This window comes from Hyperolius riggenbachi, chromosome 6 (genome assembly GCF_040937935.1).
Source record: "Hyperolius riggenbachi isolate aHypRig1 chromosome 6, aHypRig1.pri, whole genome shotgun sequence".
NCBI classification, from domain to species: domain Eukaryota; kingdom Metazoa; phylum Chordata; class Amphibia; order Anura; family Hyperoliidae; genus Hyperolius; species Hyperolius riggenbachi.
Window position 1 is genome coordinate 332,524,434 of NC_090651.1, and position 23,710 is coordinate 332,548,143.

A 23,710-nucleotide genomic window follows, 5' to 3' on the forward strand; every position below is an offset into this window, starting at 1 on the left:
TCGGATTAAAGGTGGCCATAAGCGATCCAATTTCTAGTGAAAAATCAGTCGAGTGATCAGAAAATTCTGATCGGAAGAAAAATCATTCACTGCACCATCAACGAACCAATCTTTGCTTCCTATCTATCACAACCAACAAGAAAATCAAATTTTGGCTTGACAAAAATCCAATCGGACGACTATTTTTATAATCGTTTGTAATCGATTGTGCCCATCAAGAGAGATTATTTACAACCAATCCGATCAGAATTTCTGATCGCACTAATGATTTTTCGCTAGAAATTAGACAGTTAGTGGCCACCTTTATCGATCGAAAACAAAGAAAATCGCTTGATTTTTCGGGACAACCGATCAAAACTATTGAATTGGTGAAAAATTGGATCTTTTAATTGTATAGTGTGTGGCCACCTTAAGGGTGCATACACACAAGTCATTTTAACTGGCCAATCACTGACCAATTATGCCACTTCCATGTAGTATGTGGGACAACAGATTTTGCATTCTATGAACAATTTGTGTAGGTAAGCTCTCATACTACATGGAAGTGGTAAAATTGGCCAACCAAAATTGGATGTGTGTACCAGGCCAAAAACTAGCAGGCCTTCCAAGCCTCCAGGCTTTCTGCAAATATGTCTAATTCCCGTATGCGTGTTCTTATGTTTGTCTATCACCTGTAGTGATGGGAGAAGCATGTGATCAGTTTGGTCAGGTGATAGGCAAGTCTCTGATTTGCTAGTCATGATCATGTGCTAAAGCAGGATGTGATCACACAGCTTTGGAAATCTATAAGCTGATCAAACAAGTCACATGATTCTTCGTGAGTTCTCCTAGACATGACCATCACTAATCACCTGTTGCACTAAGCCGTATGCTGCTATGTTATTTGCACTATTGCCGTGTGCCCCACAAATAATTCCAGGTGCGCCACCTGTTGCACTCGGCGATCAAAGTGGATTCTGATGCACTCAAGAATTATTATTCAACTAGCTCGTTGCCCGGGTATGTATTTGGCTGGTGTTGGCTCGGCCCACTTTTCTAACATGATCACACAATGGGTCATATGCAATTCACTTTTTCACCTGAGTTTTCTCCTAGGTGATATTTTTTTAAATTGTCAATAATATGCATGCTAAGCCACCAGAAAGCAAGAAAATACTAAAAATTATTTTGATAATACATTTGTACTTACTTCTTAGTACTTTTTCAGTTGAAAAGTGCTGGAAAGCTATTTTAAAAAGAAGATAAAAAATTATCACCTAGGAGAAAACTCAGGAGAAAAAGTGAATTGCATATGGGCCAATGACTCAATGACCTAGTTTGTGAGCTTTGCATTGTTTGGCATCGATAATTTGCATTGAAATGAAACAAATCTGATTGTCTGTGGCTCCACCCTCTTTTCTGAATTTGAACCCCAGTCACCCAATGACCAACTGTACCAGAATTTAAGCTTGTGTCCTTAACAGCGCAAGAATGGCAGCAATTGAATATTCCCCTTGAAAAGCGATAAATGAATTTGGATTGGCTTTTGTAGGCTCCGCCCTCTTTTATGAATATTAATCCCAGTCACCCAGTGACCAACTGTGCAAAGTTTGAGATCCCTACCATTAACCCTCCTGGCGGCGAGACAAAGTCTCGCTACATGATAGCCGCTGCTCAGCGGCATCCCCCCAGCCCCTCCGATCGCCGCCGGCGATCGGAGATCCGGAGATCCCGTTCAAAGAACGGGATCTCCCGGAGGGCTTCCCCCGTCGCCATGGCGACGGGGCGGGATGACGTCACCGACGTCGTGACGTCAAAGGGGATTCCGATCCACCCCATAGAGCTGCCTGGCACTGATTGGCCAGGCAGCGCACGGGGTCTGGGGGGGGGGCGGCTGCGGCGCGACGGATAGCGGCGGATCGGCGGGTAGCGGCGGCGATCGGGCACTGCACGCAGCTAGCAAAGTGCTAGCTGCGTGCAGCAAAAAAAAAAAATTATGCAAATCGGCCCAGCGGGGCCTGAGCGGTGCCTTCCGGCGGCATAGCCCGAACTCAGTTCGGGCTTACCGCCAGGAAGGTTAACAGTGTAAGAATGGCTGCAGTTTACATTTTCCCAGTGAAATTTGTATTTGTCTCCGCCCACTGATGACCCAGCATTGCCTGGGTATGTATTTGGCTGGTGTTGGCTATGCCCACTTTTTGTAACAGTAACAGAAAATTACTTAATTACTCAGTGACCAAATGTGTGAGCTTTGCAGTCTTTTGCATCAATAATTTGCATTGAAATAAAACAAATCTGATGGGCTGTTTGTGTCTCCACCCCTTTTCTGAATTTGAACCCCAGTCACCCAATAGATAACTGTAACCCAGTTTGGGGCTTGTGCCATTAACAGTGCAAGAATGGCCGTAATGAAATATTTCCCGTGAAAATCAATAGATACATTCTGTTTGGCTTTGGTAGGCTCCATCTACTTTTATGAATAATAGCTGATGAATTGGCGTTGCCCGGGTATGTATTTGGCTGGTGTTAGCTCCAGCCACTTTTTCAAACCCTAACACACAAATACTCAATGACCAAGTTTGTGAGCTTTGGGGTCTTTGTCATAAAAAATTTGTATATTCCCACAGAAATTAAATAAATCAGATTGGCTGTTTGTGGCTCTGCCCCTCTCCGGCATTTAAATCCCAGTCACCCAATGACCAACTGTAGCAGGTTTGAGGCATCTGCTATTAACAGAGCAAAAATGGAAGCAATTTAAATATTCCCCTTGAAAATCAACAGGTGAATTGTGATTGGCTATTATAGGCTCCACCCACTTCCCATAATATTAATCTCAGTCACCCAGTGACCATCTGGGCAAAGTTTGAGAACCCTTGCCACTAACAGTGCAAGAATGGCTGCAGTTTATATTTTCCTAGTGAAATTAGTTTTTGGCTCCGCCCACTTTTTGTAACCTTGACACACAGTCACTCAATGACCAAGTTTGTGAGCTCTTGGCATCAATAATTTGTAAATTACCAGTGAGATGAAACAAATCTTATTGGCTGTTTGTAGCTCCACCCCTTTTCTGAATTTGAACTCCAGTCACCCAAGACCAACTTTACCAGGTTTGAGGCTTGTGCCATTAACAGTGCAAGAATGGCAGCAATTTAAATAGTCCCCTTAAAAATCAACAGGTGAATTTTGATTTTCTTTTTAGGCTCCACCCACTTTTCTGAATATTAAACCCAGTCACCCAGTGACCAAGTTTTAAGCTTTTGGGTTTCTGCCATCAAAATTGTGTGAATGAAAGCAGTTTATCCAGTAAAGTAATCTGATTGGCTGTCTGTGGCTCCACCCCTTTAGTAGATTTGAACCCCAGCCACTTCATGACCGACTGTAGCTGGTTTGAGGCTTCTGCCATTATTAGTGTAAGAATGGCAGTAGTTTCAATATTTCCCTTAAAAATCAATAGGTGAATTTTGATTGGCTGTTGTAGGTTCCATTGACCAACTGTGTCACATTTGAGAACCCTGCCAATAACAGAATGCTGAAATCAATCTAACAAATCTGATTAGCTGATTGTGGCTCCGCCCCTTTAGTGAATTTGTACCCCAGTCACCTATCAGGTAAGAGGCCTCTGCCATTAACAGTGTAAGAATGGTAGCAATGTAAATATTTCCCTTGAAAATCAATAGGTGAAATTTGATTGGCTGTTGGCTCCACCCACATTTCTGAATATTAATCCTGCCACTAACAGTGTAAGAATGGCTGCAGTTTATATTTTTCCCTGGAATAAAATGTAGTTGTTGGCTCCGCCCACTTTTTCTAACCTTAAAATACAGTCACTCAATGACCAAGTTTATGAGCTTTGGGCTTTTGGTATCAATAATTTGTATATTCCCATTGAAATTAAACAAATCTGATTGGCAGTTTGTGGCTCCGCCCCCTTTTCGAATTTGAACCCCAGTCACCCAGTGACTTACAGTATAATGTTTGAAGCATCTGCTATTAACAGTGTAAGAATGGCAGCAATGTAAATATTCCCTTTGAAAATCAACAGGTGAATTTTAATTGGCTGTTGTAGGCTCCACCCACTCTCTTCAATATTCATCCAATTCACCCAGTGACCAACTGTGCAAAGTTTGAGAACCCTGCCAGTAACAGAGTAAGAATTCCTTTTTCAAAAATGCTGCGCTCCCATGTATCCCAGATTTTCTTGTGATGAATTGCTCAAAAGAAATAGAGAACAAAACAAAACATAGTGTGATACTGCTTCAAACAATTTCCTTTTCACACCACCCAGTGTTGTGACCAATATCCCATACACGTACACCACGGCTCATAGGGTTATACAGGTCCTCACCATGTGTAATGACTGTCAAATCACAGACAGCAAACCAGCACCATATATAATCTCCCAGGGCATGCAGATATCCACCGAGTCATGTGTGGCCTCTCACCTCACTCTCCGCTGTCCAGATTATAAGACAGCAACAGCGCTCAGTGTCTCAACCGGAATATTCCAAGCAGCTCCCCCAAACGATACCACTCCTCTATAGCAGATTCCTCATATCAGCCTAATAACTGAAGGACTTGACATAGCGTAAAACCATTAACATTTATTAAGAAGATAAAAGTAGTGCACTCACATGTAACCAATAAAATCAAGCATGTATCAAACAGAGCTCTTTCTCGCCAGCCTCGTACGCCTGTAGCTCCGCCCTACGCGTTTCGTGCATGCGCACTCATCAGGGGCTAGTGGCGTCTAGTTGGCTGGCGCATTTATCCAAACTGGACCGCCGATTCTACCTATCAGCACATTTCCCACACCCAAGATGGCCGCTAGGTCACTTCCGCCCTCATCTGCCGCTATATCCCCCTATCGTGAACGGCCATGTCAGAGGGGGCGGTGCCCCGGGGGACACCCATCATTAATCACCCTAGTGACTGTAACCAGCCACCCACGGGTTTCCGAGCCTCCAGCACCGCCCATCCACATCATCTCATGGGCTTTTCTTATGCGTTTGGACGTCAGTCAGCTGGCTCTATGACTGATCGCCACAGCGGTTGTACGCAGCGCTATAACTGCCCCATACCGTTAACATCCCACTTAGCGCATAAAACTGACTCCCCATCTTAATACAGATAGATCACTGTTAAGACAACAGTAAATACATAATACATCTAAAACTTATAATCAGTCAGGCATAGCAAACATTAATTCTTAACCCTGGCATTATTAGACGACTAAAATAGCAGGAAATTGGCAATAGGACTAAAATGCAAACCACATATTCACAGATTGAATACTCTCATAGGTATCCATCCCCCCCACCAATAACACCATTGCAGGCTAGGGTTCCGGGCATGGACGCCTCCCCCACATACATGGCAGGAAGCGCACACATCCAGAATCCACTTAAGGATCCAACCCCAAAACATCCCCCACCCCCCCCCCCCCCCCCCCCTCTTCTCCACTCCTACATACCCCTACACTCACCCCCCACCCCCCTTCCCCCCCTTAATAGAACAGCCAAGAGAAGGGATTCCCCAATCTAGGTATGTTATAAGAAAACAAATACCCACATTGCTCCCCCAACCAGGGCAATATCAATCATTGGATATAAAGCAATTAAGGTCGAACTCAACATTGAGCCCCCTAGGGTGCATCGTTTTCATCTCGTATATCCATCGTGACTCCATTCTTGACAGTTCCCTTATCTTATTACACCCCCTCCAGCTACCCCTTAACTTATCAATCCCACAAAATTTCATTCCCATCGGGTCCCGGCCATGTTTCTCGGCAAAGTGCTTAGACATATTGTGCCCAACATTCCCTTTCTTGATGTTCCTGACGTGTTCACCTATCCGTTCTTTTAACTTCCTAGTTGTTCTCCCAATGTACTGCTGCCCACACGGACACCAGCACATGTAAACAACATGAGTAGTATTACACGTGATACAGTCTTTGATGGCATACTGCTTGTTGCTTACTTTCCCCACAAATCTATCCCCCCTCTGTGCCCGTGCCTCTCTGCATCCCACACAATCCCGACAGGGGTAAAACCCCTTATTCCCCACTAAGTCTCCTCTGGTCTTTACAGGTCCATCAATGAAGCTTGGGACAAGAATCTGCTGTAAATTCTTGGCCCTCTTGTATATAAATTGAGGTCGCATCGGTATGATCTGTCCCAGAACATTATCTGCCCTCAAAACATTCCAGTGTCTTTTGAATACCCTCTCCACTTCATTAAACCTAGTGTTATAATCAAGTACCACTGCATATTCATACCCGTTATTCTTACTTCTCCCACCCTGATATCCCATCAACTGTGCCCTATCCATTTTACCAGTAGCATCCCGTATCTGTGTAACTGCTTGTCTCCCATATCCCTTTTCCACAAATCTTTCTATCAACATATCAGTCTGTTCCAGAAAGTCTGCAGTCTCTGTACAATTCCGTCTTATCCTATACATCTGGCCTTTGGGTATATTAGTTAGCCATTTTTTTTTTTTTTTTTTTTTTTTTTTTTTTTTTTTTTTTTTTTTAGGACCTATTTCAAGAAGACTGATAGGAATGGATACATTCCATATTCAAGTTGCCATCATAAAAAATGGCTAACTAATATACCCAAAGGCCAGATGTATAGGATAAGACGGAATTGTACAGAGACTGCAGACTTTCTGGAACAGACTGATATGTTGATAGAAAGATTTGTGGAAAAGGGATATGGGAGACAAGCAGTTACACAGATACGGGATGCTACTGGTAAAATGGATAGGGCACAGTTGATGGGATATCAGGGTGGGAGAAGTAAGAATAACGGGTATGAATATGCAGTGGTACTTGATTATAACACTAGGTTTAATGAAGTGGAGAGGGTATTCAAAAGACACTGGAATGTTTTGAGGGCAGATAATGTTCTGGGACAGATCATACCGATGCGACCTCAATTTATATACAAGAGGGCCAAGAATTTACAGCAGATTCTTGTCCCAAGCTTCATTGATGGACCTGTAAAGACCAGAGGAGACTTAGTGGGGAATAAGGGGTTTTACCCCTGTCGGGATTGTGTGGGATGCAGAGAGGCACGGGCACAGAGGGGGGATAGATTTGTGGGGAAAGTAAGCAACAAGCAGTATGCCATCAAAGACTGTATCACGTGTAATACTACTCATGTTGTTTACATGTGCTGGTGTCCGTGTGGGCAGCAGTACATTGGGAGAACAACTAGGAAGTTAAAAGAACGGATAGGTGAACACGTCAGGAACATCAAGAAAGGGAATGTTGGGCACAATATGTCTAAGCACTTTGCCGAGAAACATGGCCGGGACCCGATGGGAATGAAATTTTGTGGGATTGATAAGTTAAGGGGTAGCTGGAGGGGGTGTAATAAGATAAGGGAACTGTCAAGAATGGAGTCACGATGGATATACGAGATGAAAACGATGCACCCTAGGGGGCTCAATGTTGAGTTCGACCTTAATTGCTTTATATCCAATGATTGATATTGCCCTGGTTGGGGGAGCAATGTGGGTATTTGTTTTCTTATAACATACCTAGATTGGGGAATCCCTTCTCTTGGCTGTTCTATTAAGGGGGGGAAGGGGGGTGGGGGGTGAGTGTAGGGGTATGTAGGAGTGGAGAAGAGGGGGGGGGGGGGGGGGTGGTGGGGGATGTTTTGGGGTTGGATCCTTAAGTGGATTCTGGATGTGTGCGCTTCCTGCCATGTATGTGGGGGAGGCGTCCATGCCCGGAACCCTAGCCTGCAATGGTGTTATTGGTGGGGGGGATGGATACCTATGAGAGTATTCAATCTGTGAATATGTGGTTTGCATTTTAGTCCTATTGCCAATTTCCTGCTATTTTAGTCGTCTAATAATGCCAGGGTTAAGAATTAATGTTTGCTATGCCTGACTGATTATAAGTTTTAGATGTATTATGTATTTACTGTTGTCTTAACAGTGATCTATCTGTATTAAGATGGGGAGTCAGTTTTATGCGCTAAGTGGGATGTTAACGGTATGGGGCAGTTATAGCGCTGCGTACAACCGCTGTGGCGATCAGTCATAGAGCCAGCTGACTGACGTCCAAACGCATAAGAAAAGCCCATGAGATGATGTGGATGGGCGGTGCTGGAGGCTCGGAAACCCGTGGGTGGCTGGTTACAGTCACTAGGGTGATTAATGATGGGTGTCCCCCGGGGCACCGCCCCCTCTGACATGGCCGTTCACGATAGGGGGATATAGCGGCAGATGAGGGCGGAAGTGACCTAGCGGCCATCTTGGGTGTGGGAAATGTGCTGATAGGTAGAATCGGCGGTCCAGTTTGGATAAATGCGCCAGCCAACTAGACGCCACTAGCCCCTGATGAGTGCGCATGCACGAAACGCGTAGGGCGGAGCTACAGGCGTACGAGGCTGGCGAGAAAGAGCTCTGTTTGATACATGCTTGATTTTATTGGTTACATGTGAGTGCACTACTTTTATCTTCTTAATAAATGTTAATGGTTTTACGCTATGTCAAGTCCTTCAGTTATTAGGCTGATATGAGGAATCTGCTATAGAGGAGTGGTATCGTTTGGGGGAGCTGCTTGGAATATTCCGGTTGAGACACTGAGCGCTGTTGCTGTCTTATAATCTGGACAGCGGAGAGTGAGGTGAGAGGCCACACATGACTCGGTGGATATCTGCATGCCCTGGGAGATTATATATGGTGCTGGTTTGCTGTCTGTGATTTGACAGTCATTACACATGGTGAGGACCTGTATAACCCTATGAGCCGTGGTGTACGTGTATGGGATATTGGTCACAACACTGGGTGGTGTGAAAAGGAAATTGTTTGAAGCAGTATCACACTATGTTTTGTTTTGTTCTCTATTTCTTTTGAGCAATTCATCACAAGAAAATCTGGGATACATGGGAGCGCAGCATTTTTGAAAAAGGAATCCGGTTACATCATATGCTTTTGGTGATTGATGCAGCGATCCATGGACACATAAGTAACCCGTTTGGACTCTGGTTATGGACTATGTTTATATGTCTGTTTAGATTTAAAGTATAATCGAGATAGTGAGCGCACAGTACAAAGGTTTTTTCAACAGAGTAAGAATGGCTGCAGTTTATATTTTCCTAGTGAACTTTATTTTGGCTCCACCCACTTTTTGTAACCTTGACCCGCAGTCACTCAATGACCAAGTTTGTGAGCTTTTTAGGTTCCTGGCATCAAAAATGTGTGAATGGAAGCAGTTTATCCACCAAGAAAATCTGATTGGCTGTTTGTGGCCCCGCCCCTTTATTGAATTTGGACCCCAGTCACCCAATGACCGACTGTAGCAAGTTTGAAGCCTCTGCCATTAACAGTGTAAGAATGACAGCAGTTTTAATATTCCCCTTGAAAATCAATAGGTGACTTTTGATTGGCTGTTGTAGGCTCCACCCACTTTCCTAAATATTAATCTCATTCACCCAGTGACAAAGTTTGCCAAGTTTGAAAACCCTGCGATTAACAGTGTAAGAATGGCTGCAGTTTACATTTTTCCATTTAAAATGAATGTCTGAAATTTCATTTGCCGTTTTATGCTCCGCCCACTTTTCCTGGATTTGTAACCTCAGTCACCAAGTGACCAACTGTGCCAAGTGTGGGGACTCTGGCTCAATTACTGTGAGAATGGCAGCCTTTTACATTTTTTCCATTCACTTGAATGGGTGGAATCTGATTGGCTGTTTGTAGCTCCGCCCAGGTGTGCAGTGGGGACGCGAGACCCCCAGAACATATCATCCCAGGTAGTAAGGGATCTGTATACCAAGTTTCGTTCAAATCGGTCAAGGCGTTTTTGCGTGATCGCGGCGCACACACACGCACACACACACACACACACACGATTTTATATATATGTTACGGCCAGAACCCGAAGTGTGGCCACTTCGCGTTCTGGCCAGCCACTTCGGGTTCTGGCCGGCCAATGTGCGAAGTGGCCGCAGCGCAGCGGCCAATGTTAGAAATGTTAGCACATGGCCAGTGTTAGTAAGGGATAAAACACTCTGAACTTACTTTGTTGGCCCTGTCCTGCCTGGGGCAGCAGGAACTGTGGTGGGGACTGAAGATGATGACCAGGAACAAGAACAAGCTGCTGGAGTTGTAACAACTGCTGTATATCCTGAGGGTTGAGTAAGAAATTGAATAAAGTAAGAAAAAACAAGAGTAGTCATGGTACCCGAAAAAAAAAAAACACACTGCAATGAGTTATATAGGGGTGTATACAGTAAACTTGTGTGCGTAAAGTCTTAACACACCATGTGTAGAGCAGAATGCAATACATTACATGCAATGTATTACGCTCCATTCATGTTGCGGTGAGACTTTATGCACGTAACTGATTAATGCAGTTTATTGAATACACCCCGTAGTGAGAGAGACAGGGAGCAGACAGTATGGGGGACAAATGTAGACTTCCATTATTGGAGATATAGGTTACAAAGAAATTTGTAGGCCAACACTGGCAGTGGGAGCGAAGGCCTCCCTCAGAGCGGAACTTTTTTTTTTAATTCCCAGATGTATCCTTTAGGCTCCCTGCACACTGCAAATCCGTTTTCCGATTCCGATTCCGATTCCGTTTCCGATTCCGTTTCCGATTTTCCTTGAATACATTCAACAGAAAAACGGATCAAAAAACACAGCATGCAGTTAAGATTAAAAATCTGAATCGGAATCGGATGTAAAAACAGATTAAAAATCTGAATCTGAATCTGATTTGCTTGCAGTGTGCAAGAGGCCTAAAAGAGACTCCGTAACAAAAATTGCATCCTGTTTTTTATCATCCTACAAGTTCCAAAAGCTATTCTAATGTGTTCTGGCTTACTGCAGCACTTTGTACTATCACAGTCTCTGTAATAAATCAATGTATCTTTCCCTTGTCAGACTTGTCAGCCTGTGTCTGGAAGGCTGCCAAGTTCTTCAGTGTTGTGGTTCTGCTATGCACTCCCCCCTCAGGGGGGAAAGAAACACACAAATGATCTCTTGAGATTCAGAAGTAAGGCTGTATACAGCCTGCTTGTGTATAGATGTATTTTCTATGTGTGGACATACTTTACATCAACCTACTTCCTGTTTTGGTGGCCATTTTGTTTGTTTATAAACAAACTTTTTAAAACTGTTTTTAACCACTTTTAATGCGGCGGGGAGCGGCGAAATTGTGACAGAGGGTAATAGGAGATGTCCCCTAACGCACTGGTATGTTTACTTTTGTGCGATTTTAACAATACAGATTCTCTTTAAGTTTCGGTAACATTATTTGTTGATCGCTACATTAGCCAGCCAAATTATGGAACAAGCTGTTACCATAACATAATAAGCCACAATGGCTTTTTCTGGACAATATAGACACTGGGCCTGATTTAATAAGGCACTTCCAGTGGAAATCTTAAAAATGATGTAGCAAATCAGATGGTAAAAGGTTGTGTCCTCACCTCAGTCATATAGAAATGTAGAGGAGGCTCGGGGCTGACTAGGACTAGGTGCATCTCCAGCGTATCCTGGAAGGATATGCTGGTTTTGATGCAGGTCCATCACAGCCGTTCACACAAGTGCCATTATGCATCCGTTCTGTTTGGGTCCCTGCTGCCGCTGAGTGAGTTGTAGACCAATGAGAATCTTCCCTGAGGAGGAAGGATTCCTATTGGCTTGTTTCAGTCTAATGGGGCACCCCAGCGGTATGCTTCAACCAGGGTTCCCATCAGTATTGCAGTGCAGGTCCCTGGCAGATGGAGGGGGGAGACCCAAGTGGCTGCAGTGAGCAGGTAAAACTGTATGGTCCATTTTCATAGGCTTTCATTACACCTGTTGGCATCCACTGTCACAACTTCGCGTTCCACTGCTGTTCCATTGCCGTTTCAATCAACTTTAAGTATTAAGTGTGAATGAATTCTATGCTGTACCATTTTACAGCCTAGTGAGAATGGGCCTTACTGGAACATAGTGGGGGGCTGCTGAAAATCAAGTAAATTAGCTGTTCTGTGACTGCTGTTTTACGCTTCAAGTGCTTTTTTTTCTTCTCATTACTTTTCATCTCTAAAAAGCAAATAAACCAGCCAATGCCCTTTGTAGAGCACTGACTGTACTCAAACTCCAGGCTGTATGTTAGAGGATTCCTGTCAGTATGGTACAGCTTCACCTAATGCCATCCACTAATCGCAAGGAGAGGTGTGGAGCCACCTGTAGCGTTCAGGCCAATTCCTATGCAACCATGTTGGTGGTAGGATTTGCACAGACATGCGTGTAATTAAGGCTCCAGGAATTTTGGGTGCAAGGCAAAGCTGAAAAATGTCTCACCCTGCTCCTGCAAAAGTCCACGCAGCATGAATTACTATTCCCCCTTCAGATCGCCATGGACTCGGGGGATAAGACTTAATTCAGCATCCAGCTATTGCTGGTGGACAAATTACACTGTTTTTGAAGTCATTTGGACTCTGTCTTTTGACAGCCCCCAAATTACTGTCTGAGCGCCGCTATAGCCGTAATTCATAATCCGGCCAATGGCGGTGTAAAGTGTGCCCAAATTTCCTGCACCGTTTTTGCCTGTCTTGTTTGCACAGAGCTTGATATCGGGGAAGAGAGCATTATAATAACGTAATAAGTTAATAGACAGAACTTTTTGCTGCTGTACTGAAAGTACTTTGCTTTACCTATGATTCCCAAACTTAATCAATTGTGTTGGCCGGAATTCTAAGTGCAGCTGATACATTTTGAGGTTTCTTTTTAAAGGTTATGATTACAAATGTTATACTTATTCAATATCAATTCATGAGGTTCTTCTTTATTATGTACAATGATACTTAGAGCACAGGAAATAATACACACAAACACTGCGGAAAGTAGCATGCATTTTATATACCAGCTTTGGAATATTAAATCACAGAATGAAAAACAATGGCCCTTGCTCAATTAACTTTTCCCCTAAGTTTTCTCCTGGGAGATAATTTTTGAAATTGTGTTTAAAATACATTATTCGCCAATTGACATCAGCCAATGTGCCAGATAATCGAGGCTCTACTGTATTTTCTCGCTTGCTGGTGGCTTAGGCCCCATTCACACTTAAAAGCGCGGTTTGCGGGAGTGATTTTTCCAGGATTTAACGCGGTAAAAAAAAAAAAAAAAATCACTGGACACTGCAGCGATTTTTCCGCGTTTTGGCGTTTCAGCACTAAAACGCGATCGCCGGTATATCGCCTGAAAATGGTGCAGGCTACACGGTTGCGTTTGGCGATTTGTGTTAATCAACGGCGATTAATGCAAATCGCCCAAGTAAAAATGGGCCCATAGGGTATTATAGCGCTAGTGCTTGAAAAAGCGCTTGGGCATTTTGCCGAAATCGCCAGCAAAATGCTCTAGTGTGAATGGGCCCTTAAAGAGACTCTGAAGTCTCTTTTTTTACCAGTTTTTTGTCATAAAAACCCCTGAAGCATGATTGCCCGAGTTGAATCGCCACATCCCTGAGGCAGATTAATGATTTATTACAGAGAGATAGCCCTGCAAAGCTCCAGGGTTCGCAGGGCTTTACTTCCTTGAACAGGCAGAGCTTTGAGCTGTAGCTCTGCCTCCTCCGTAGTCAATCTGCGCCGATCGCCACCTCTCCCCGCCCCTCTCAGTCCTCTTTCACTGAGAGGGGCGGGGAGGAGGCAGAGATCCACGGAGATTGATTGTGGAGAGGCAGAGCTACAGCTTAAAGCTCTGCCTCTCCAGGGCAGCAGAATCTGCGACCTGCAAAGTCGTAGAACTTTGCAGGTCTATTACTCTGTAATAAATCCTTCATCTGCTGTGGGTATGTGGAGATTTAACTGGTGCATTCATGCTTAAGAGGATTTTATGACAAAAACAGGAAAAAAAAGAGAGTTCAGAGTTTCTTTAAAAGGCATTTTATTGAAAAGATGTGCAAATATAATCTAGGAGAAAACTCAGAAGAAAAAGTGAATTGAATAAAGGCCAGAATCTGACTTGCAATACACAAGATATTAAGTTGGCATTTAACGGTACAACAATACTGCAGGCATTCCCAGTCTGCTAGAGCTCACCTGTGCAGTGAGGTGGATGGGCTGGGATAAAGCAAGTTGGGGGGGTTGCGGTTGGCTGCTGGGGTTAGTCTGGGCATCAGACCCGGACTGGGAGGCGCTGGCGGCAGCAGCAGCGTTGGATTGCTGTACAGCGGCGGCAAGAAGCTGGGCTTGCTGGAGGAGCAACTGCTGCTGTGCAGGGAGGAGAGCAGTGAGCTGTAGCCAGGAAAGAGGAGAGAGTAGGAGTGTAAAGTTTAGGAAAGGCAAACATGGGAGAAAAGGACAAAGGAGCAGGATTAGGGTTGGGGAATCGAATCGTACTAAAAGAGAAGAAGGAGTAACAAATGCAGTGAGAAAACGACATTAAGTAAAGCAGAGCAGGCAGTTTACAGTACCTGAGGTGGCGTGGCATGATGCAGTTAACATGTGCATGACAGTACCAACCCTGCTTGAACTAGTCTGGGGCTTTCAACTGAACTGTACAGTAACGCTCCCTGATAACTAATCAGAGGTCTGAAAACTTTTGTGTGGCTGTGAAAACATTCCGGCAGTAGGGAACAGATAGAAAGTTCAATAGGTAATCATAAGTTAGTATGGGAGCTAAATAAACAGTGCAGCAGCATATGGCAGACAAACAGTTCAGTCTTTAAACCCAGGTTTTTAACCCTTAGAGGCATCAAAGCTGTTTTTTCCAGTTTGTCCTGGTTTCTAATAGCTGTAGGAGCTGCAATCCCCCCCTTTTCCCTGATTTATCCAGAAGATGTAAATGTAATCAAATGTGACTTATCTAAACTGTTTGAAGTATAGTGTCCTAACCCCCCCCCCCACTGATGAAAGCTTTTATTTGGTCATTGCTATTGCTAATTACAGCAGTCCTTATCTGCTTGCTCTTTCTATGGACTGCAGGACGTAGAAGTAGGGCAATATTGTTAGCATCCACTTTTAATGTGCTATTGAGATGCCCTGGGGGCTAAAAATGCTGCTCGGTTCACTTTAAAAACACACCTGAAGTGAGAGGGATATGGAGGCTGCCATATTTATTTCCTTTTAAACAATGCAAATTGCCTGGCTATCCTGCATGCTTGTTTCAGGTGTGTGATTCAGACACTAGTGATGCATGAAAGGTCAGCAGAATGCCAGGCAACTGGTGTGGTTTACAGTCCCTTCTTGAACTGTTACTGAATAGTTATAGCACTTTGTTCTGTAATTATGCATCGCTCCTTTCAGGCAGGGAAAATCTAGTGAGTGTATATTGTAGCGAGTGTATGTAGCTTTAGGGGCGTACGTTAAAAAGGGGCGCTGGGAAAAAAGGGCGCCGGGTTTTTAACGATAAGCATGGATAACGTTTAAAAAAATATTGTACTGTTTTTCGTTTAAAATTAATGTTTTTTAAAGTTATAAATCATTAAATAATGTGCATTAAATCGGCAATTGTAAAAACGTTAATCTTTCGTTTAAATAGTGAAACGTATAATAACGTTTAAAAAAAAAATTACTAAGTAACCCTCCCTGTACCTACCCCTAACCCCTAGACCCCCCTGTTAGTGCCTAAACCTAAGACCCCCCTGTTGGTGCCTAAACCTAAGACCCCCCTGTTAGTGCCTAAACCTAAGACCCCCCTGTTGGTGCCTAAACCTAAGACCCCCCTGTTGGTGCCTAAACCTAAGACCCCCTGTTGGTGCCTAAACCTAAGACCCCCCTGTTGGTGCCTAAACCTAAGACCCCCCTTTTGGTGCCTAAACCTAAGACCCCCCTTTTGGTGCCTAAACCTAAGACCCCCTGTTGGTGCCTAAACCTAAGTTAAGGCCCCCCTGTTGGTGCCTAAACCTAAGACCCCCCTGTTGGTTTTTTCGTTTAAAAATAATGTTAAAAAAAATAAAATGTACTGTTTTTCGTTTAAAAATAATGTTTGAAAAAAAATATTGTACTGTTTTTCGTTTAAAAATAAAATTTAAAAATGTATAAATCATTAAATAATGTGTAATCATGAGAAACAGTAATAAAACATTAAGTCTCCGGGCGCCGCTTTTAAAACGTTATTTTTCTCCGGCGCCCTTTTTTCCTATCGGGCGCCCATTAAACGATATTTATTATAGGAGTGAATGGCGGCGCCCGATTTGTCCACTAGCCTCAGGCGCCCGAATTTACTGTTTCCGCTTTAGGGACCTCAAACTCCCGCAAAGCAGAATCCAATTTCTTAATGGATTTTGACTGCTAGAAGGCTATTTAAATACCAGTAAAGCTAAACCTATAACCAATATTCACTTAACAAATATCCAAATAAAAAAATTCAGCTGTTTCTGGAAACCTTTTATGTTCTACAAGAGGATTCATTGCTCTAACAGAGCAGCTTCTTTACTTGTAATGCCTGAAGGTCCATACGTTAGGCAGAGATAGGTGATCCACTGTATAGTCCCCAATATGTCTAGATCAGGATTATAAGCACTGCATGTGCATGATAAATAGTGTAGAAGCTCCCCTTAAGGGACAGCTGATACAGTATGAAACAGATGGCCTCTTTCAAACCTCTTGCTAACCGGTTTTCTCCTCTACACAAAAAATCGGAACCTCTCCATACTCTGGATTGTTTATTTCTCCTTGAGCCAGATACTTAAAGAAATCCAAGCAGCCTTTTCTTTTTCGGTCTGTCCTAGTTTCTAATAGTTGTAGGAGCTGCTACTACCTTGTCCTTATTTATCCAGGGAAAGGTGTACACGTAATAAAGTGTAACTTCTCTAAACTGTTTGGAGTAATGTCCTATCTCCACAATCTCCCACTGATGAAAGCTTTTGTTTGCTCATTGCTACTGCTAATTTCAGCAGTCCTTCTCTACCTGCTCTTTCTGAGGATGGCCGGCCACAGAAGTAGGGTAATAAAAGCCTCTAACAAAGATTTACATGTATAAAGAAGAGGTAGAATTGATTTTTTTTAAAATAATGAGCCACATTGTTAGCATGCATTTTTAATGTGTTGATGAGATGCCCTGGGGGGCTAAGAATTCTGCTCAGTTCACTTTAAACAAACAACATGTGGAGAATGGATGTCAGTTAGTTACATAGCAAGTGGATGACTAATACTTACCCCAGCGAGCTGGCTGCCTGCCAGGAGAAGCTGTGTCTGTGGGAGGGAGGTAGGTGGTTGCTGTGGGGGAGGAGGAGCCTGTGGGGTAGGCGGGGCAGAAGGCGTGGGGGGAACCGGAGTGCCAGGGAGAGATGGGGATCTTTCCCCACATTCTTCATCTGTGATCTAGGAAATAAGAAAGAAATATGATATAGGTGAGGAATGTGTACACACACACACACACACACACACACACACACTCACGTACACACACACACGTACACACACACACGTACACACACACACACACACACACACACACACACACACACACACACACACACACACACACACACACACACACACACACACACACACACACACACACACACACACACACACACACTTTAAAAGAGGAACCCAAGGTAAAAGCCATGTGGAGGCTGCCATATTTATTTCATTTTAAATAATACCAGTTCCCAGGGAGAACTGCTGATCTTTATGGTCAGTCGTGTCTGATCCACACACCTGAACTGAGCATGTGGCTAATCTTGTCAGATACATCTGATCAGCATGCTTGTTCCGGGGTCTATGGCTAAAAGTAGACACTGGATCAGTAGGACAGCCAGGCAAAGTGAAAGAAATATGTCAGCCTCCATATGTCTCTAATCTTAGGTTCCCTTTAAGCATTTACCCCTTTTTTTTGTTTTTGTAAATAATTCACTTAGTTGGTGTGTGTATGTGAGAGTTGGATCATCTAGCCATACTCTACATATGTACTTACAGAAGATTATGGGGTGACCACCCATTTTCTGTTGTAGCAGTTTGGATAGTTTACAGAGCCTGTCCCTATTACCATCATTGTTACCAATTGAAATCACACTTGAACTGCTAGCAATACGCAGGCTGACATATTTATTTCCTTTTATACAATGCAAATTGCCTGGCTGTCCTGCGGATCCTCTGTCGATCAGGTGTTTCTGACATAAATCTGACAAGATTAGCAGCATGCTTGTTTTAGGTGTGCGATTCAGATCCTACTGAAGCCAAAGAGATTGGCAGGACTGCCTGGCAACTGGTATTAAAATAAAATAGCTATGTCAGCCTCCCTCTCACTCTAGGTGTCCTTTAAACAGATGCAGAAGTGACTGCCAGACCTCTACTTCTCCCCCTATTTTTACCATAGGTATAAATGTAATGCCAAGGTCAACACATGTTTAGAAACCAGCCTGCTGAAAATCATAATAAAATAAAAAAAAAAAGGCCCTGAGAAAATTCAGCTCACAACTACAGTTCTGACCAACCTCGGTCTACTGTGGTTAGAAAAAAAAATAAAAAAAATAAAAGCAACATAAAAATGGAAAAACAAGATTCAATTGAACCCAAAACACTCCATATATTTTTCTTGTTAAATGCTCTCGTTCACCAGCCCTGCTACGATTCACCAACTTTTAATACTCTGCTCTGCTTGTCAAGGCTGCGACTGTAAATTTAGATGATTGTTTTGTCAATACATGTGCGATCAATACTAAAACAAGACCTGAAATTGCAGCTGGATGTAAAATTATTGATACAGAAATTTTTAAATGAAACAAGAAATGTCGGCTTTCACCAACCAACATGTCTGAAATGAGAACAGTCTGTGTTGCCCCAAAGCAAAGATTTGGAATCAAACCGACAAATTTTGTCCTTTAACAGCAAAGGTTTGACTCTGTGGGGCAGCTATGCCAATTGCCAAAACTCACAGGTAATATTTCAGCTACCATAACAAATGTGACAGCAAGTAAGATCAAGTGGGGTTGTACAGAACGTTGTTAAGCAAAGAACCTGCCTAACATGCATATTTACAGTTACACAGAAATGGTAGAACAAAAACCTACAGGAGTTAAATGTTGGCAACAAGTCAGCAGTTGCGTAAAATTAGTCAGCTGTATTTTATGGGTTTTAAAAGGTGGCCGAAAATAATTAAATAATTTAAAGATTTACAGTATAAAAAGTTAAGAAGCACATACCTCACTATTGACACCAAATAACAGAACCATTTCTCCCAGAGAAAAAATGCTCTACAAATTGCTTTTTCTCTGTTTCTGTAACACACAGTATCAGTAGGCAGTAAAAATCTGACATGTTTTGGACTAGACCATCTCCTCATAACGGCTTCTCAGATCTCCTTCATTCTTTACAAAGCACATCCTGGCAAGGATCTACACAAGGATGCCAGTCAGCATTTCTACTGGCTTACACACTATTTTGAAACTTGGACTTATTTAGTAAGTGCTTTTGTAAACAAAGAAATTACTGAGAATCTCCTATGACGAGATGGGTTAGTTCAACACCTGTCAGATCTGTAACATTTTCACAACCTACTGTAAGTGATAGGAACCTAAGACAAAATACATTTATATTGCCTTTTACTCTGAAACAAATGTCCCTTTTATACATACGCATTTTTAATGTTACAATGGTTTGTGATAGCGGTCCTTTAACTACCTAATGACTGCTCCACGCCGATTGTGCGTGAGCAGCGCGTCAGCCCCAGGACCACTCCATGCCAATTGGCGTGAGCTGTGCGTCAGCCCCAGGACCACTCCATGCCAATTGGCGTGAGCAGCGCGTCAGCCCCAGGACCACTCCATGCCAATTGGCGTGAGCAGCGCGTCAGCCCCAGGACCACTCCATGCCAATTGGCGTGAGCTGTGCGTCAGCCCCAGGACCACTCCATGCCAATTGGCGTGAGCAGCGCGTCAGCCCCAGGACCACTCCATGCCAATTGGCGTGAGCAGCGCGTCAGCCCCAGGACCACTCCATGCCAATTGGCGTGAGCAGAGCGTCAGCCCCAGGACCACTCCATGCCAATTGGCGTGAGCAGCGTGTCAGCCCCAGGACCACTCCATGCCAATTGGCGTGTCAGTCTCCCGGCAACGATCGCCGTCTAATAATCATGTACTAAGCTGCGATCTAAGGCAGATTATTTTAATATCCATCCCTTCCTCCCTTCTCCCACCAGCCAATCAGCGTGATCGGCTGTCATAGGCTTCAGCCTATGACAGTGGATCACAATTTTGCCTCCCAGGGGGACAGCGGAGGCAAAATTGTGATCAACTGTCATAGGCTGAAGCCTATGACAGCCGATCACGCTGATTGGCTGGTGGGAGAAGGGAGGGAGGGATGGATATTAAAATAATAAAAAAGGCAGAATTTATTTGCAAAATAATACAATAAATATTCATATAAAAAAAATAAACATTGGGGGAGCGATCAGACCCCACCAGCAGAAATCTCTGTTGGTGGGGAGAAAAGGGGGGGGGGGGATCACTTGTGTGCTGAGCTGTATGGCCCTGCAGGGAGGCGTTACAGCTGCAGTGACCTCTTTTGTAAAAAATGGCCTGGTCACTAGGAAGGGGGGAGGGGGGTTTAAGACCGCAGTCCCCAATTGGTTAAGGATACCCAGCCACTATTACAGATGAGAATATTCCACCTTTTGTCACCATTTATCTGCTTACTGTGTATGTCGTTTTTCAATCTATGGTAGAAAAAATGACAGCATGAATCTGATTGGCTGCTTTGGTGAATGAAGGTTTTTTTTTTAATTTATGAGGCAAGCTTTCACTGCGACGAAATCTGCATTATATTATTATAAGCATTTTTTGCTTACACTGTCCTTTTTTTCTGTTTTTGGGCCAAGGGCATTCCTATAAATATTTTGATTTAAAAATAGGCTTAGGAAGTTGAGTCATTTGTAAGGGAAGACAAGCTATTCGGAATGATGGTCTGTGGGGAAATATACAGTAACAAGGGTGTATGGGGAAGTAAAATAGAGAAGTTAAAAACGAGTGAGCTTCTGTGACAGGACCGGGGATTCCCCAGCTTCATTCCCAGATGCGAAGGCAGCCAAGTGCTGGTCTACAGCTCCCACAATGCACCTCTGTGCAAAATGGCTTATATGTTCACCTATGCATCACCCATTTGTGTAAATGGAAAATATAGTACCATATAAAATGTGCAGTGGCATAACTACAATTCATGGGGTGGCAGCTCCAGGACCCCCTAACACCGATCGGCGTAAGGTCCTTGGGGCAGAGTTTTCAGGGGATCGCGCACATCCCCACTCTGATGGCAGAGCTCAGCTCTGCCTTCAGTCTCCAAGTGGCGATCGCCGTTAGGAGACTGTTAGATGGTAAAACCTTAAATCGCAGTGCTGTACAGGAGACAGCCAACTCGGCTGTCCCCTCCGGAGACACAAAAGTGATCCGCTGTGATAGGCTGAAGCCTATCACATCCGATCGCGCTGATAGGCTGACGGGGGGAGGGAGGGGAAAACAAATTTGAAAAAATGATTGAATTTATTTAAAAATAAATAAGAAAAATGTTTGTTAAAAAATAAACATTGGGGGAGCGATCAGATCCCACCAACAGAAAGCAGGGGGGGGGGGGGGGGAAATCACTTGTGTGCTGAGTTGTACGGCCCTGCAGCGAGGCCTTAAAGCTGCAGTGGCCTACTTGTTGAAAAATGACCTGGTCTTTAGGGAGGTTTAACACTGTAGTCCTCAAGTGGTTAATAAACATTACAACTTCAACAAGCCTTTAATTAACAAAAACTTCCTCTTCACCAGCAGCCAGAAGGAGCACACATCACACCTGATGATGAGCTGCATCAAGAAAAAGGCATAGCAGAATAGAACACCTCCCCTTCATTGTATGCAGAGCTTGCAGTTGCTGGTCTGGGGCTGATAGACTGATAGCCCAATGAGTGGGATGAGCTTACACTCACTGCCAAGCACAAACTCTTCTGTGGCACTATTCAAACCAATAGACTGCCAACTAAAAGTGAGGGAAGCAGAATTACATTTTGTATCCTTTACACCCCCCCCCCCTTCTTTTTTATGACACCATTAGGCAGCAGTCCTATGCCTATAGAGGTGTAGGATGTACTGACATCCCTCCGCTACGCTGAAAAATGTTCACATTTGAACATGTATGACTTACTTACCTTTGGAGAGAGAGAAAAGGGAGAGGATCCCTTGTTTTGCTGCACCTGCACAAGAAACAGAGTTTGTCAATTAAATGTATTTGTAATGGAAAATAAGTCACCAGTACATAAAGTTGTCAGTCATGTCTTATATATTCTGGAAATTGCACAACCGAGATCGACCCACCACAATTTCTGCTTTCTGTCCTTGCCTGCCTGTAGGTGTTCCCACTACTCAACAGATGATAGAACACTTAAACGTGTAATAAAAGGAAACTGTATACATATGCTGGTAGTGAACCATCTACAATGTGTGCTGATGTGTGCTTGAAAAACGTGCCTCTCTACTGCATCTTAAGAGTTCCCTCGCACCCTCCTGGTTGTATATTGTGTTTCTGCACACTTCATCCCCTTGCAGATAATTACCAACACTGCAGTACACAGACCAGGGGCCAATTTGTACTTTTTAGACCATAGCAGTGACACAAAGTATCTGGAAAACAGGCTAAATTCTATAATGGAATTATACTGAATTATTGATGAGGTCCTCATTTTAAGATCTTAGGAACACACTTAAGAACATATACACTAACGCTTTCAGTTCTCCAAAATACTAATGAAATGATAGATGTAGCAAGGACAATGGCCACAGTAGGTGTGCAGACATTTCACCATCGGAGTGCTCGAGAGATATAAGGTAGGTGGTTCTAAGTTTTTGGTAGTATAAACTTGTGACACTGAAGGGAAAATCTCTTACCTCATGTAGAGTGTCTGCACCATTCCTTTCACCATCTGTAAGATAAAATATAGATAAAGCTTCGATAGCAGAACCTGGCTAAATCCGAGAACTAACTGTAGATTGCTTGTGAGCTCCTCTACTCTCTATGGGACAGTTTCCACTAGGAGCCCCAGTCATTTCTGATTTGGCCGTGGCGGCTCCTGTTGTGCTGCGAAGATGCAGCACGGATCACTAAGCCATATCGTGCACAGCTATAGGGATTCTGGTGCATGCTACACAGCAGTACGATCTATACTGCAAAGCCACTGAACAGATATGCAGCATTTCCCTCCTTCCCCCAAAAATGAAAAAAACTGTTTTTATTAAGGATTTCCATAAATTATAATGGACAGGTCCCAATGGAGAGGAAGTTCTGAGTTTAGTCCTATTTTAATAACCATAATAAGACATGGTCAATGAGATGCCACTTTAATGTAAATGTACGCAGCTTGAAGATGGACCAATCAAAAACTGCACCAGCAGACTTTCATTGGTCCATTTTCAAGGAGCATATCATTTTGCATCAACTCTGAATTATTTACATCTGAGTGACCATCCCTAATCATGACCATTATCAGCATTAGGTTATGCAGTTGTCCACACAACAGTGATCAGATGTCAAGGGGACTTTTCAGCTCCAGAGAATATCTTCCAGAGGATAAATATTAATGTTTAAATAGGACCTGTAGTAAAAATAACATAAACAAAAAAATTGCTTACTTTTTAACAATAGTCAGTTATACATTAATTTATTCAGCATTTGCCCACTGTAAAAAAACCTTTCCTCACCCTGATTTACATTCTGAAATTTACCACATGTGGCAACATCTTTAGTTCTGCCAGGTGCAGCACTGTGGAATGTTGGTTTACTGAGTATTCTAAAGCCAATAGAAA

The 23,710-nt window shown here is 43.4% G+C and overlaps 1 protein-coding gene and 1 long non-coding RNA gene across 20 annotated transcripts in view; one reads left to right on the forward strand and one right to left on the reverse strand.

The window, feature by feature from the left end:
- LOC137521770 (uncharacterized) overlaps positions 1 to 23,710 on the forward strand; it is a 193,550-nt gene that overhangs the window by 162,895 nt on the left and 6,945 nt on the right. The window lies entirely within an intron of this gene.
- Positions 1 to 23,710, reverse strand: part of POU2F2 (POU class 2 homeobox 2) — a 330,684-nt gene that overhangs the window by 38,317 nt on the left and 268,657 nt on the right. For 18 of the 19 annotated variants that reach the window (XR_011022197.1, XR_011022196.1, XM_068241483.1 and 15 more), the window contains 5 exons: positions 22,796 to 22,830; positions 22,060 to 22,104; positions 17,091 to 17,255; positions 14,031 to 14,225; positions 10,015 to 10,120 (listed from right to left, as the gene is read on the reverse strand). Coding sequence is in view for 17 of the 19 variants with exons in the window: in XM_068241483.1 (XP_068097584.1) it covers positions 10,015 to 10,120; positions 14,031 to 14,225; positions 17,091 to 17,255; positions 22,060 to 22,104; positions 22,796 to 22,830 (546 nt within the window). In the remaining 2 variants the exon portion in view is untranslated. The remainder of the gene's footprint in view (positions 1 to 10,014; positions 10,121 to 14,030; positions 14,226 to 17,090; positions 17,256 to 22,059; positions 22,105 to 22,795; positions 22,831 to 23,710) is intronic. The other variant, XM_068241484.1, reaches the window with a different exon arrangement.